At 39.4% G+C, this 16,630-nt stretch overlaps 1 protein-coding gene across 10 annotated transcripts in view; it reads right to left on the bottom strand.

Annotated features, from left to right (window-relative positions):
• Positions 1-379: 379 nt before the first annotated feature.
• LOC119841237 (nuclear receptor coactivator 5-like) overlaps positions 380-16,630 on the bottom strand; it is a 32,209-nt gene continuing 15,958 nt past the window's right edge. For 8 of the 10 annotated variants that reach the window (XM_038368503.2, XM_038368498.2, XM_038368501.2 and 5 more), the window contains 6 exons: positions 13,375-13,501; positions 10,504-10,703; positions 9,331-9,606; positions 8,406-8,624; positions 4,424-4,561; positions 380-745 (listed from right to left, as the gene is read on the bottom strand). In XM_038368503.2, coding sequence (XP_038224431.1) covers positions 684-745; positions 4,424-4,561; positions 8,406-8,624; positions 9,331-9,606; positions 10,504-10,703; positions 13,375-13,501 — 1,022 coding nt within the window. In that variant the 3' untranslated portion in view covers positions 380-683. Of the gene's footprint in view, positions 746-2,554; positions 3,294-4,423; positions 4,562-8,405; positions 8,625-9,330; positions 9,607-10,503; positions 10,704-13,374; positions 13,502-16,630 lie in introns of those variants that run through there. The other 2 variants (XM_043494853.1, XM_043494851.1) reach the window with 2 other exon arrangements.

Raw genomic sequence — 16,630 nt, 5'->3', positions numbered from 1 at the left:
TGGATAGACTAACATTCCAACACATTGAAGACATAAGATAGCATGGCATAATATAGTAATAAACACAAGATCTCATTTTAAAATATTTCAAAAATATTAGAAGTCAGCTAAGCAAGTGACGTACTGAATAAAGGTTGATATACGGTCAATGTGTCTTCATCTTTACTCAAGGAAGATGCAAGGAGAATAGAGGCACCACTTTTGTATTATATATAAAAAAATCCCAACAACCCATGGAAAAGAAAAAAAGAAAGAAAATTCTATCCAACCCTACCAAGCACAAGCACTGAAATGAAGTCTGACTGGGTCTGCTTATCTTTCTAAAATAATCACATGGAACAGTCAGGTAAAACGTAACCACAAAAGAATCAGTGCTGAATTGTGTAAAACAAATAGTTTATTTTGTGACCGTATCTATTTAAACAACTTCTAATTTATAAGACCATGAATCTACAACACTGACCTTCCACAAATACCAATTTTGTTTGAACAGAAGAGCACCCTGAAATTTTAAAAAGTTCCCATAGGAATGTGTATAACAGAAAATGAGATACATTTAAGTTTGTCTGGGTGTACGGACACTAGCAATACAAGTTTATCATGCTCTCTGCTGTCTTGGAAGAGGGATGCCACCATCATGTTTAGTGTATTCCATTATTAGTCATGGTGTCTGTGATGTCGTCTCAGTTAAGCAAAGGCTTTGGTTTAGCTGCCCGTTGGTGTGGCACAGGTTTAACATGAACAGCTGTGACAAAGATAAAAAATAAATAATAAGGCCGCTGTTTTACAGAAAAATGCCCCGCCCCTTCCTTCCCCCATAAGTAGCTAGATGTACCACACTCACTGAGGACTCCTCACCGTCTTTCACTGGCAAAAGGCTAATAGCTACCTCCACTTTAGAGAGTTCTGTAATGCCCATCTCTGCAGTACTGTAAAGAACTTGATTCCTCTATAAACTTTCCCACTACTGCCTTCAGATTTAAGACCAATTGTCCACAGCCTTGGAGTCATCTCAGACTCCATGCCATTGAAAGCCCAAATAGCAGCCAACGGCAACTTCTTCCATCAAAAGAGATTGCACCACCAACCTTTTGACCATAGGTATGGCCACAGTGATCAATAGAGTGCAAAACACAGTGACTACCATGCTTCATTATTGCAGTTGCTATCTAGGAACAAAACCACCGCTCAATGAAAAGGCTCCAACATATGCTTGAATAATAAGAATATAGCAGTAGGGATATACTACTGATCACCTGACCAGGATGGTGATAGTAACTGTAAAATGCTCAGGGAGATTAGAGAGGCTATAAAAATAAAAAACTCAATGGGGGATTTCAACTATCCCCATATTGACTAGGTACATGTCACCTCAGGACAGGATGCAGAGATAAAGTTTCTTAACACCTTAAATGACTGCTTCTTGAAGCAGCTAGTCCTGGGACCCACAAGAGAAGAGGCAATTTTTGATTTAGTCCTAAGTGGATCACAGGACCTGGTCCAAGAGTTGAACATAGCTGAACTACTTGATAATAGTGACCATAACATAAAGAAATTTAATATCCCTGTAGTCGGGAAAACACCACAGCATCCCAACACTGTAGCATTTAATTTCAAAAAGGAGAATTACACAAAAATGAGGAAGTTAAACAGAAATTAAAAAGGTAGTGAAAATCCCTGCAAGCTGCATAGAAACGTTTTAAAGACACCACAGTAGAGGCTCAACTTAAATGTTTCCCAGCTTCTGGCAAACAGAGGCTTGGGACACCATTCCCACCCATCCTGGCCAATAGCCTTTGATGGACCTATCCTCCATGAATTTATTTAGTTCTTATTTGAACTCTCTTATAGTCTTGGCCTTAACATCATCCTCTGGCAAGGCGTTCCACAGGTTGACTGTGCATTGTGTGAAGATATACTTCCTTTTGTTTGTTTTAAACCTGCTGCCTACTAATTTTATTTGGTGACCCCTAGTTCTTGTGTTATTTACTCCCTCCACACCCGTCATGATTTTATAGACCTCTATTATAACTCCCCTTGGTCATCTCTTTTTCAAGCTGAACAGTCCCCGTTTTATTAATCTCTCCTCATATGGAAGCTGTTCCATACCCCTAATCATTTTTATTGCCCTTTTCTATACCTTTTCCCAATTCCAATACATCTTTTTTGAGATGGGGCGACCAGATCTGCACACAGTATTCAAGATGTGGGCATACCATGGATTTATACAAAGACAATATTATATTTTCTATTGCTATTTCTGTCTTCCTAGCTATCCTTTCCTAATGATTCCGAGCATTCTGTTAGCTTCTTTGACTACTGCTGCACATTGAGTGGATGTTTTCAGAGAACTATCCACAATGACTCCAATCTCTTTCTTTAGTGGTAAAAGCTAATTTTATATGTATAGAAGGGCTGTCAAGAGATTAAAAAAATTAGTTGTGATTAATCGCGCTGTTAAACAATAATAGAATTCCATTTATTTAAATATTTTTGGGTGTTTTCTACATTTTCAAATATATTGATTTCAGTTACAACACAGAACACAAAGTGTACAGTGCTCACTTGATATTTTTGATTACAAATATTTGCACTGTAAAAAAAAAATAGTATTTTTCAATTCACCTAATGCAAGTATTGTAGTGCAATCTCTTTCATGAAAGTTGAACTTACAAATGTAGAATTATGTACAAAAGAACGACTACATTCAAAAATAGAACAAAATCCACTCAGTCCTACTTCAGCCAATCGCTCAGACAAACAAGTATGGTTACAATTTGCAGGAGATAATGCTACCTGCTTCTTGTTTACAATGTCACCTGAAAGTGAGAACAGGTGTTCGCGTGGTACTGTTGTTGCCGGCGTTGCAAGATATTTACGTGCCAAATGCACTAAAGATTCATATGTCCCTTCATGCTTCAACCACCATTCCAGAGAACATGCATCCATGCTGATGACTGGTTCTGCTCAATAACTATCCAAAGCAAAGCGGACCTACGCATGTTCATTTTCATCATCTGAGTCAGATGCCAACAGCAAAAGGTTGATTTTCTTTTTTGGTAATTCGGGTTCTGTAGTTTCCGCATCTGAGTGTTTCTCTTTTAAGACTTCTGAAAGCATGTTTCACACCACGTCCCTCTCAGATTTTTGGAAGGCACTTCAGATTCTTAAACCTTGGATCGAGTGCTGTAGCTATTTTTAGAAATCTCAAATGGGTACCTTCTTTGTGTTTTGTCAAATCTGCTGTGAAAGAGTTCTTAAAACGAACTGTGCAGGGTCATCATCCAAGACTGCTATAACATGAAATATATGGCAGAATCTGGGTAAAACAACAGGAGACATACAATTCTCCCCCAAAGAGTTCAGTCAAAAAAATGTGTTAATTAAATTTGTAACGAGTATCATCAGCATGGAAGCATATCCTCTGGAATGGTGGCTGAAACATGAAGGGGCATACGAATGTTTAGCATATCTGGCACTTAAATACCTTGCAATGCTGGCTACAAAAGTGCCATGCAAATGTCTGTTCTCACTTTCAGGTGACATTGTAAATAAGAAGCAGGCAGCATTATCTCCAGTAAATGTAGCCAAACTTGTTTGTCTTAGCGATTGGCTGAACAAGAAGTAAGACTGAGTGAACTTGTAGGCTCTAAAGTTTTACATGGTTTTGTAGACCATTTTTTTGTAGGCCTTTTTGCCTCTAATTGCTTTTGTTGCTTAGCCACAGTGGCATTTTTTTGGTCTTACTATGTTTTTTTAATTTGGGGTATACATTTAAATTGAGCCTCTATTATGGTGCCTTTAAAAAGTTTCCACGCAGCTTGCAGAGTTTTCACTTTTGGCACTGTATCTTTTAATGTGTGTTTCTCTAACCTCTTCACTTTTGTGTAGCTCCCCTTTCTGAAATTAAATCCTATTGTGGTAGGCTGCTGCGGTGTTCCCCCTCACCCCCCAGATGTTAACACTTTTTATGTTATCGTCACTATTACCAAGCGGTTCAGCAATATTCACCTCTTGGACTGATCCTGTGCTCCACTTAGCATTTTGCTTAGAGTATAGTACATAAACAAATAGAAACGTTTTTGTTTTAAAACATCCTGGTTACTTGGAGACAGTGTAATTAGTACAAGGGTTTTCTGATTCTATGTGTTGCTTTCACACTAATTGCAATCATTATACATAAAGCAAACATCCCTCGTTAGCAGATTAGCCTTTTTTAAGGAAGATTATCGCATTTTTTCATTGGAAATTTCAAAGCTTTTTAGTTAGGAGAGAAATCTGGCTGGCTAGCATCAGAAAGTTTTTAGCTACAAGTGTTGCTTCTACTACAGTAGATATTAAATCGATATTCAGAAAGACAGCAAAGTAGCTGGTCTCAAAATATAACAGATTCTTAGAATCTGCAAAGCTTTCCCACCCTCACCTGGTGTTGGCAAAAGTCCAGGTTTCTCTCCAAGCAATGGTCGTTTTGCAGGCTGATGGGGTGAATATCCTAGAAGACCAGGTCTTTTAGCAGGTGCTGCTAGAAGAGGTGGAGGTTTACCCTTTGCACCGGACATCCCTGTTTGGAAATTAGGGTGATTTTTTTTATTTTATTTTTAATAAAAAGAACATTTAATTTGTTTGAGCAGGATACCCACATTAATATTTAAACAAACATTGATTTTAATTATAACAATATCTGGAAACATTCAACTTGTAAATGCTGCTCTACTATCTGCAGTTTCTATAAAAAGTAGAGTTTCAGACACTAGCAACTCTACTAGCATCATTCAGATTTTGCTAAGTCTTCAACCAATGCCAGTAAGTGCATTACTTTATAAAAGATCTAACACTACAAAAGTATAAGTAAAATCCTTCCAAGCTATTTAACAGTACACCTACATGCAGGCATGCATATTGGAAAGTTTTACATCTCTACCACAAAGTACAGTTTTCCGCTGCATCAGTGGTGACCTGTAAACACGTTTACATTACAATACAGACTGACACAAATTAAATAAATAAAGTGACCTAGTTAGTAAAGGAAGATTGATAAAGACAGCAAGTAAAACAGGACTAAATTACTATGTTACAATTCATGTCAAATATATTTGATAAAAGACCCTAGGCAGACCCAATAACTACTAATTTAAGACAGCACAGCAGGACACAAGTTATGATGCAAATTTGTGTCTAGTACACCTCTACCTCGATATAACGCGGTCCTCAGGAGCCAAAAAAAAAATCTTACCGCATTATAGGTGAAACTGCGTTATATCGAACTTGCTATGGAGGTCTAGGTAGGGAAAGCTGTGCCTCCCCAAACAGCCTGGCCCCGCCCCTATCCAAGCCTCACCTACTTCCTGTCCCGACTGACCCCTCAGAATCCCCGACCCATCCAACCCCTCCTGTTCCGTGTCCCCTGACCTCCCCCCAAGACCCTCTACCCCTTATCCAACCCCCCAGCCCGGCCCCCTTAACATGCCGCTCAGAGAAGCGTGCCGGAGCCAGACACACTGCCGCCATCGGCGCCGACTCCGGGGCTGAAGCACCCACAGAGAAATATTGGTGGGTGCAGAGCACCCACCGGCAGCTCCCCAACCCAGCTCACCTCCGCTCTGCCTCCTCCCCTGAGCATGCTGCCGCCGCTCCCCCATCCCTCTCTCCCTCCAAGGCTTGCCGCGAATCAGCTGTTTGGCGTGGCAAGCCTAGGAGGGAGGGAGAAGCAGATTACTCTCTCAGATCTTGGGAGACAGACCAATCCTCGCTTACAGACAGCCCTCCCAACCTGAAGCAAATACTCACCAGCAACCTCACACCACACAACAAAAACACGAACCCAGGAACCTATTCTTGCAACAAAACCCGACGCAAATTCTATCCACATATTTATTCAAGTGACACCATCATAGGACCTAATCACATTAGCCACGCCAACAGGGGCTTGTTCACTTACACAGCTACCAATGTGATATATGCCATCATGTGCCAGCAATGCCCCTCTGCCTTGTACATTGGCCAAACCGGACAGTCTCTACCCAAAAGAATAAATGGACACAAATCTGACATTAGGAATCATAACATTAAAAAACCGGTAGGAGAACACTTCAGCCTCTCTGCCCACTCAGTAAAAGATTTAAGGGTGGCAATTTTGCAACAGAAAAGCTTCAAAAACAGACTCCACTGAGAAACGGCTGAGCTTGAATTAATATGCAAACTAGATACCATTAACTTGGGTTTGAACAGAGACTGGGAGTGGCCGGGTCATTATACATATTGAATCTATTTCCTTAAATTAAGTAGCCTTACACCTTCTTGTCAACCGTCTAAATGGGCCATCTTGATTATCACTACAAAAGCTTTTTTCTCCTGCTGATAATAGCTCATCTTCACCAATTAGCCTCTCACAGTTTGTATGGTAACTTCCAACTTATCTGTATGTATGTGTGTGTATATATTATATCTATCTATCTACCTACATGTTCCATTCTATGCATCCGATGAAGTGGGCTGTAGCCCATGAAAGTTTATGCTCTAATAAATCTGTTAGTCTCTAAGGTGCCACACGTACTCCTGTTCTTTTTGCGGATACAGAGTAACATGGTTGTTACTCTGAAACTTGTCAGTATGGCTTAAGTCATCCAACTTTTTTTTTTTAAACTATTGTAGCTTTTTTTTTTTCTTTTTAAATTTAATACCAAATTACTAAATTAAATATAAACTCCCAAGGGTTCAGCTCCTGGTGCTACAGTTTCAAGCTCAAAGTGAGAATCACCTCTGGTGCTTTTCTCAAATTTGGAGAATCCAGGAACACAAGACGACCACGGATAGTGACCACAGACACAATCACAAGTACAAAGTTTTATCTGTACTACAAGTTTTATTAAACCAATAAGTGAAGCTATAATTACCCATGCATATATAAATCCTACAAAACCCATGCAATGACCAAGACTGGAATCATATTCACATCCTCAGATATTCTAGAGTCCAATGGACCTCTCAACAAATGATCATCGACAGAGGGATGGTTTCTGCTGGATCTTCCCACTTTTACCCAACCAGGAAATATCTTTTATATTGTTGTTCTGACCACACGTAACACTCTATGCACATGCTGAGCATTTCAACCCTCTTTTCCCTTATCTGTACTTCCACACCCCATGAATACTGGGTGGCTTATTTTTCATAGGTTATTTCTTTGTTCATCTTATTCTCATTAGCATCTACAAACAACATGTAACCTGTGGTCAGGACATGACATTCCATGATGTTTCAATCAGGTGTTTCGTGGTCATGGACAATACACTGCACTCTATTCCAGTTTTCTGTAACATCACCTAGCGCAGAGGTGGGCAAACTACGGCCCGCGGGCCATATCCGGCCCGCGGGACCGTCCTGCCCGACCCCTGAGCTCCTGGCCCAGGAGGCTAGCCCCTGACCCCTCCCCTACTGTTCCCTCCCCGCAGCCATGCCACCACGCAGGGAGCACTCCTGCCGGGCAGCATGGCTTGCGCCCACCCACCTCCCAGGCTTTCTAATAAGCCAGTCCTGCCGCTTCAAGCGGCATGGTAAGGGGGTGGGGAGCGGGGGGGTTAGACAGAGCGTGGGAGTCCCAGGGGGCCTGTCAGGGGGTGGGGGTGTGGATAGGGGCTGGGGCAGTCAGGTGACAGGAAGGGGGAGGTGTTGGATGGGGGTGTTCTGAGGGGGAGTCAGGGGTGTGGGGTCCCAAGAGGGGGCAGTCAGGGGGCAGGAAGTGGGGGGGGCAGGCTGTTTGGGGAGGTACAGCCTTCCCTATCCGACCCTCCATTCAGTTTCACAACCCCGATGCGGCCCTCGGGCCGAAAAGATTGCCCACCCCTGACCTAGTGGCACATCTTTTGCAGTAATCTTGTGACCTTACTGGCATAGGGTTTTTTCTAGGTCAGCCACTCATGTCAAGCATTCTTAAGCCTATGGCCTAATATGGTGCAGCTAAAATCTTACAAGCCTCAGCCTGAAGGCCTTTCATTCCAGCCATGCTTTACTTATATACCCAATACACACACACCACTCCTAAATACTTGTCAGTCTTACACTTCTATAATCCAACAATTTAATTCTATTTAGCATGCACTGATTATATATGAAATAGCATACGAATTGAGCATAAAAACAACACACAATGATATATGGATGATAAAATAAACTAATTGGCTATGCTATTTGAATCACCACTCTAAATATTTACAAATGACTGATATTTTTGGGTTCCACATCCCCTCACTTGATTATACTTCCTGTAACTCTGATTATATTTCTATTACATTTTTGTGAACAAATCTATTAAAGCGAATGATCAAATCAGTCATGAAAAAAATCAAGGTAGTAAAATAGTTTTAAATATAAAATTTGACATAGGAGGAAGTTAAATTGTTACTGACCTGGTGTTGGAAGAAGAGCTCCCGATGGCCTATCACCCAACAATGCAGGTTTACCTGGAGGAAGGGGTGACTGGCCTAAAAGAACATTCCTGTTGGGTGTCGGCAGAAGGGGTGGAGGTTTACTTAAGGTATGGGTGGCAGTGCTTGTACTTGGCATCACGTTTGCTTGATACAATGTGTTTTCAACGTCAGTTGAAGGATCAGTTTGTTCAACAAGGGCTAGTTTAACAAAACAACAACAACAAAGTAAGTAACTCTTAAGAGTACATCATTACAAAGACTGCGTGACCTATAATAAGATTATTTCTAATTATTAACCCCTTAACCTAGAGTTCAAAGAGTTTCTATAGGGCTGCTCCTAGGGATCAAGAAAACACCAGAATATCATTCCAAAATACACATATTCTGCAACTTATGCAAGTTTGTTGGTTTGTTTTATCTGTTTAAGTTGTTCTGCTGAATTTCTCTTGAATACTTTGAAAAAAAAATAAAATGGTTGAATTAATTATTTTTATTAAACCAGATGTGAAATTCTGCATAATGGTTCCTTCTAAGTGACTTTAATTTAGAATGCTTTTATATGTGTATGTATTATCAAAACTTAAATGCATGTCAGTGTTAACAGAAGAGCTACAAAACTTTACTTGTAACAGTGAATCTCATGGGAGAGTGATTGTCATTAGGGGTCTTGGATATAAAGATGAAGTGTTTGATGTGTGACCATTTCTATAGGGAATATGTATCTGATTTTAGGATAGATATACATGTGCTTTAATATACATTGACATTTACATGTGGACTTTTGACCTTTATCATTTATATTTGTAGACTATTTATGTGTAATGTATCTGAGAGCTGGTTTTGTAAGACAGGTTGATTTAAAAAAATGTTTACAGTTGTATTTTGGGGAAAAAAGCATGAATACCTTCAAGCTCATCTTTCCTGGTCTTCAGGTAGTCACATATTGAGTTCAACTCCTCACGATATAAATATTTTCCCTCACTTAATAGAAAGAGGAGATGTCTAATGCCTAGAGGCACACTGTAACTCCCATAGAGCTCCCGTTCTAGGTAGTCATCCGCCAGATCAGCTGCTTTGTGTGAAATTTCGGCACGCTCCTGCTGCTCACGCTCAGCAAAAATTTTCCCAAATGCTTTAACTACCAGAGCCAATGCATCCTCCATAGGCATATTACGGTGTACTACAGAGAAGAGAGATAGCTTGCTTTATCAGTCGTGTTCCCATCTACTTGACACATTTACAAAAAGACAAAAAACAGAGCTGTTAAGTCTGTGTTTAATTCAACTGAATAAAATTTAAAAGGTTTCTGTTTCAGTATTAACATGGTTACCCTGTAATTACAAAAGTTAGTTTGATTCAGCCCGGCTATGTGCAATGTTACTTAACTACAAGTTACATTTTAAAAGTTTCCCCAATTAAAAGATACAGGTCACTTGTCATCTTAATTTAAGTTTGGGCTAAAAAGATTCCTGGTTTCACATTTGAACAGTTATGCACACATCTGATTGAAATAAGAGGAAAAGCAGGATTAGCATAGACTTTTTTCTTAAATTCGGAACATATTTTATCTGAGTGGGAGAACAGGACAGTTAGGTATTTTTCATTTAAAAAGAAAGTGCCTTTTTAATAATGACTAGAACAGCTGCATTCTTGTTAAGGCGAAAGATGGGAAATCTGAGGGAAGATGGGAAATCTAAAGTTTTAGAAAACTGAAGACTTAAAACAGATGGATTTTAATTTGATCCATCTATGTAGCAGTAAGATAAGAATGTGAACTGTAATCATGTTATTTATATATAATGCCCTACTATTACTTACTATGCTTGACAGCTTTTGATGTCTATTTCATGCCATTTAGGAAAAAGAAATTCAGGGCAGAGGGATTTGTGTTTTGTGAATTATTGGAAATTAATTCAATGAAGTATTTACAAATTGTCACATCTTAACTAGGTCAGGTTGTGTTACCAAGAGGTGTAATATGTCAGTATTTAATATTTTAACATGTTCAAAGAAAATTAAATTGCAGTTTTGAATGGGGACTATTTTAAGTGACATTTCTACATGAAGCTAAACTTACTTTTGATAGACTCATGAAGCATGATTACGGTGCAAGAGGAAAGTGCTACATTTGACTGTTCAACAAGAATACAAAATGGGGAACCATCATTTTTAACTTCTTGGAGGGCGCGTGTGAGACCCAACTCAGATGTAAGGTATATCATTTCCACCACAAGGCCATGATCCTGCAACCGATGGCCTATGACTGTTGCATATTCCCTTAAAGAAAAAAAAGAGGCTGGTTATTTTACAAATAAAAGTCTGTGTCATTGTTAGTTGTTGCCATGCTGTAGTTCATGTTTTGTATGCTCTAAGTTACAGGTAACAATTCTAGTTATGTGAAGTGTAAGAAACAATTTTCTTTCCACAAATGGCATGTTTCTTAAATCAGACAAGCTCTTTTAGATGATAGAATGGAGATTTTTTTAAAAAAACATATACTGTACCAACTATTTTAGAAAATATTTGTCTTAAGGTTCAACTGTTTGGAAATCTGATCCCTCCATATATGGGAATTTTTTATTGAAGATCCCTGTGTGGTCATGTATTAAGTGCTATTTTTGGAACGTATGGATATATATTAATACATTAAATGATTGAAACTATTTATATTTAGCATTTTATTTATTTTAATTCATCATCTATGTATCATCACTGATATAGTCAATTAAATGTATTCAATTAAAACTTGATTTTTCTCTTTCCACAACAATATAAACTGTTATGACTAGCATTAGTGTAAGCCTTTTAGTTACGTTGACTAGTTGGCTTTTTAAAAATAAATGTGTAAAGATAAAGAAAGGACATTGAGAATTAGGTTTAAAGGGTATTTATGCTCAGCAAATGTATAGCACACATCATACTACATGTACACTGCTCCCTATGTAACTTCTGAGTCTTATCTGCTTATTTTACAGTTGAAAGTTTATTAGTATCAACACTAGAGAATCAACATAGATAGGGAAAAGCAAGCCCTGTTCATTTCAGCTTCCTAATCAGAACTGTTAGCTAACAGCCAATAACTATATTATTATATACACAAGACAGAAATACAGATAACTTTTTGTGTACCAAACTGTTTTGGCAGTTAGGAAGATGCTGCTTTAACATTTAAATTAAGTATCTTTGATGTGAAAGCCAGTGAAGGAAAATGGAGATCAAGATGTCAACTTTACACACAATTATTTCTAACTGTATCAACTTTAGAAGTCTATTTTTACACACTGCTTAGAGAATTGAGTATGATCACTGCACTTCAGGTGACTCAACCAACCAGGCTCAGTTGTTCCTTCAGACAAAGCTATAGCAATGGCAGTGTTTTCACCATGATTGCAAGTCTCTCTACTACTGAATACAGAACAGACATTTCACAGAGCACTGACCCCTGACATCATCCTATCCTGGGTACTGACAGAGGATTTGCCAGCTGCATTTGAAGTGATCACCCACCATAACATCTTTCAGATGGTGCCACGAATTAAGAGATTAGCAAAATCTCTAGTGTAATCCAAGTAACATCTGAATATCAAAAGACTAATATGTCAGATGGAGGGAGGAAAGAAAGGGGATTCAGGTATAGTTTTTAAGCAACAAAATTCAACATTCGAAGGAGAGCAGCAATATCAGCACTGCTTTAGACTGATGAGTTTGTTGACTCCTTTACTAGAAGTTGTGTAAGATTCTAAAAAGTATGGTTTATCATCTACAAGTTCCCATGTAGTTAACCCATTTTAAAATAGCATATTGGTAATTAATTTTGTACTGGACACTAAATATAAAACATTTATTTTGTTACGGAAATGTAGGAGGAGGCAAGAGAGAAAGGAAATAAACGGAATTTAAGTGGTGATATTGAACATTAACTAAATATTGGATGCTAAGGTTAAGCTTTCTTGCACCAGTCCTCCTTGCCCTCAAATAAATCCTATGACAAACGTATCAATGGATTGTCAAGACCTCCATATTGAAGTTGATCCTGGTCATCTCCAGAAGATGGACAATTATGATATGAAAATTAATAGTTCTATAATAACCAAGAAGAAAGTTCTTTGCACTCTGCCTCATTTAACTCTTGTTTTGCCATATATGTAATTTCATGATGTTTCAAGCCTTTACTTTGTATTTGTTAGAAAATGACACTGAATGCTTTAAATAGAAAATGTAAGGTCTTGCTATGAAGACTTCATTACTCATAAGGATTAATCTGCAAGAAAACCAAGTTACCTAAGAGGAAAAAAAAAACAAGAAGGTTTGCTTTCAGTTTAAAGGGATGTTACACTTAAAATTTTCACAATTTTTTTTTAATTTCTTTTGTTATAGGCACCATTTAACATGACTAAAAGATTAGAGAATAAAACCTATTTGAGTTTGCACATTTGATAGTGCCTTGTAGTGCCAGTTTCCTTTTTGTTTATGGGATCTTTCATTTGGCAGCCGCAGAGAAACACATTTTTTAAGTTAGGAAAATATGTAAAATATTAAAAATTGTCAAGGTGACTCAAGGACAGGTGTAGGATCTGAAGCTACTTTTAACATTATTTTATATTGATTAGATTTCATGGTTTCTAAGAAGATTCTCCTATTAAATGCTAAAATGTAAACAAAAAAATTAAGAGTTGCGTCAGAGTTAATTTCCTTTAGAAGTAACTTTTAAAAAGTTCCTCCGTGTGCCCCCATGCACACTTAATATGCTCAGTGGCTTAGGAGATGCATAACAATTTAAAATACTTTAGAAAAGACTAAATAGAAGTATGTTAAGGAACTTCAGAGAGGAAAAAGTAGGCTTAACATTTAATTATTACTTACATCCTCAGCTCTGAGAGAACAGTATCATTAACTGAACGTCTTAACTGGAAACCTTAAACACCTAATTTTTAAATTAGAGACCTACGTTTGTTCCTTGCTGATGGCCACAATGATACAGTCAGAAGGTCTTTCTTTATCATACTCTTTCTGTATCTGCTGGTAAAACTGTAGGTATAGCTTCTCCCTACGATCATCCCTGGTATAGTCATCATCTAAAATCAAAGAACAAATTGATTAAAAGGTAACAGTGACTGGAAACCAGCATCGGAGCTTCAGGTGTCTTTTCTACTCAGTTAAATATTGTGGAAACAGAAGTCCACTAAAAAGTGAACTGTGAAACTAGTAAAAATGTATGCGTCTTGGACACATAGCAAGACAGACATGACGCAAGGAATGTGATTTAACTAGGCAGCAATTTTATTGACTCATCCAGTAATAACTAATCCTATGCATGTCACCTTCCTTCCTAAATCTGTTCTACCTGGTAGAAAACTGTCTTCAGACCCCCCACTGCAAACCGGATCCCAGCCCATTGTTGGCCCACTGCCCACCCCTCATATTAGGGCTAAAATGCTGGGGGAGAAGGGTTGGTTCCTCACTGTACGAGACATTCGGAGGCCCAACCCTGTTCCCCCATCCTCTTTAGAAGATGCCTTCCCTTAAATCCACTTCCTGGATCAGGAACCAGACCTCTATTAAAAAAGTACTTGCAATGGAAACATGCAACCAGGAGATGGCAGCAATTAGCTTGACTACCTCCCCACATCCCTAACCAGGTTCCCACATGTTAACAACTCCTTCCCTAACATTGGCAAAAAATATACTCAGTCCCTGTCAGAGTCTTCCCTGAATAGCCCAGGTAACTCAACAGATGTTTACAAATTTAATCACTTCTGATTTACACATTTTCTGGCCTCATGAACACGTGGAGGCCTAGTGGCTCTTTGCCATAATCTCTGATGCAATATTTCAAACCAGATTATAGTTACCCATAGGAAAAGGTCCTGATTCTGTCCTGTCTCTTTGCCCTAGTTGTTAAGTTAACCCCCTTACAAGATCCCAAATTGTTTTCACCTTGGTACACAATAATCGTTTCAGGTGGCTACCAAAGGGTGTAAACGGATATCAGCTAATCGCAGGGCATGCTCCTCCTTTTATGCAATCATCCCCTCACCAAGGCCTAATATTGTGCATCTTCTGGGCAACTGGCTGCCCACTTCTGGGCCCAATGAACAATATGGTGCCCACAGATCTAATCATTATCTCTTGTCACCTGCTCCCTTGATCCAGAAAACTAGGTATGCAGCGAAACATAGCACATTCACACACCTGGTCTCTAATTCTCAACTGGAGGCCTCATATGCACTGAGTATTATGACATCAACCAATTGTATCCCTCAAGCCCGTATTACCAGTTGCACTGCAGAAGTTGCTGCCCTGATCCTGAAAGAATGGCACCCAAATTCACCGCAGGGAACCCTGATAGTGTAAGCCTCTTTTATAAGACTGCCACAAACTGGAATTTTCTTGAGAAACTCCTGTCAACAGGAAGAAAGAGTGGCCCAGAATTAGCCAGCCTCAGCAATATGTAGGTCCTTAATGCTCTGACTGGGCAAGACCCTGCCTTCCCAAACTCTTGCAGTACTATAGACTCCCCTTCCTCTCCCTGATCCATTGATATTATCAGAGTCAAAATGACTGATCGCTCCCCCAATACAAGTCCCTAAATTCCAAAGCTCTACCTGAAATACCCCCTTGCTGATCTAGGCACGAGCTCATTGACTACATTTTTAAAAAAAGCCCATTAAGATGGCTGCCTTGTTCAAGTCTGCATACTGGCTCTATTAATATACCTGATAAACTCCCACCAGATCCCAAAGAATCTGAATAACAATCATCAGGGATCTTCTATAAGGCCTGTGGGATAAGACCACCCATCTAACAGCCTCCTAACTAAAAACCCGCCACAAGGTTCCAGAAAACCCAACATCCTGCTACAAAAGGTGATGCTGATCAACAACTGAGACAGTCATTGATGCCAGCCCACAGTGTATCAGACACCACACACTTCAGCAACTGTCCAAATCTTGGGCAAGCCTGCCCCAAAATTGAGTCAATTCCCTAAAACCCTAAACGTTTATGGGGCTGCTGATCTCTGCATTAATCCAAGCACAGTAATGAGCCATGGTTCCAAAAGGCCAGTGACATCTGCTCACGCTCCTTGTCAGCTCCTGGTGCCAAATCTTGAAATCCATCCACCTGCAATCGAGACAGCATGGGCTATGCCATTATTAATCCCAGGCACATGTTAGCAGTAAAAAAGATTTAGCAAGTTAAGCACTGCAGGACAAGTGCCCTCACCAACCTTGTAACTCAGAGTGACCTGGAGGAGTGGGTGTTAGTATGTACCAGTGCCATGTTGTCACTATAGAATTTCACTTGTTTATGAGCTCCTCTCCTCCAGATCATCACTGCAACTAAAATGGGGGGAAAAAAACCCAGTAATGTTATGTCCTTTACTATCTCCCAGAATATATGATCACTAGGCATCTCCATGCACACTACCTGCCCTGGTAAAGGCCCCAAACCTGGTGTCCCTAGTGCATGAGTGCACTTTCAGGTCTGTCTCTACCCCAACTAGGCATCTAGCAGGAGATACTCCTCTCTCCAAAAAAGTAACTCCATTTAAGTGATTTAGCAACTGAGCTGTTCCCATGACCATAAATTCACCTTCATTTTTTTTTTTTACCTCACACTTATAAAATGGTTGGGCCTAGCTATCCCTCACATGGCAGCTGATGGCATGCAAAACTAAGAAGGCAAACAACAACCTGCAGTTCATGCAGCGAAATCTACTTGGCTGCTCTGTCCTCTTTAATCCCAGTAATTCTGCAAGTTTATGCACAGAAAGTCTAGAGATGTCAGTCTCTATATCTAACTTGATCCCTTTTTTCTTCTGCTAGTAGTAATCACAGGCACTGGTTAAAAGGAGATCAACAAGCTGGCACACTTTAGAATCTGAAACAAGAAGGCACCCTGGTAGTCTGCTATTTGCTGTAAACCCAATTCCCATATCACTGACCTCCAGCTTTGGGCTGAGCCCACTATTGAGCATCCCACTGCTATGGCCTTGTCAAAATAAAAGCCGACCAACCAAATAAAACCCCACAGGTCTGAAATCTGAGGGGGTTTACTGGTAGCATCAAAAAGCCAACCTGATGTTACATTTCACTAAAATTGCCCTGGGGCTGCAAGTCCTCACCATGTTCACAATGGTACCAAAAGAAGAGTAATATACTGAACACAATTCCTGGTCTATTGCATCACATATGGAGCTTCCA

Source organism: Dermochelys coriacea, chromosome 12, assembly GCF_009764565.3.
Source record: "Dermochelys coriacea isolate rDerCor1 chromosome 12, rDerCor1.pri.v4, whole genome shotgun sequence".
Lineage (NCBI taxonomy): Eukaryota > Metazoa > Chordata > Testudines > Dermochelyidae > Dermochelys > Dermochelys coriacea.
This window is presented reverse-complemented; position numbering and strand designations above follow the sequence as displayed.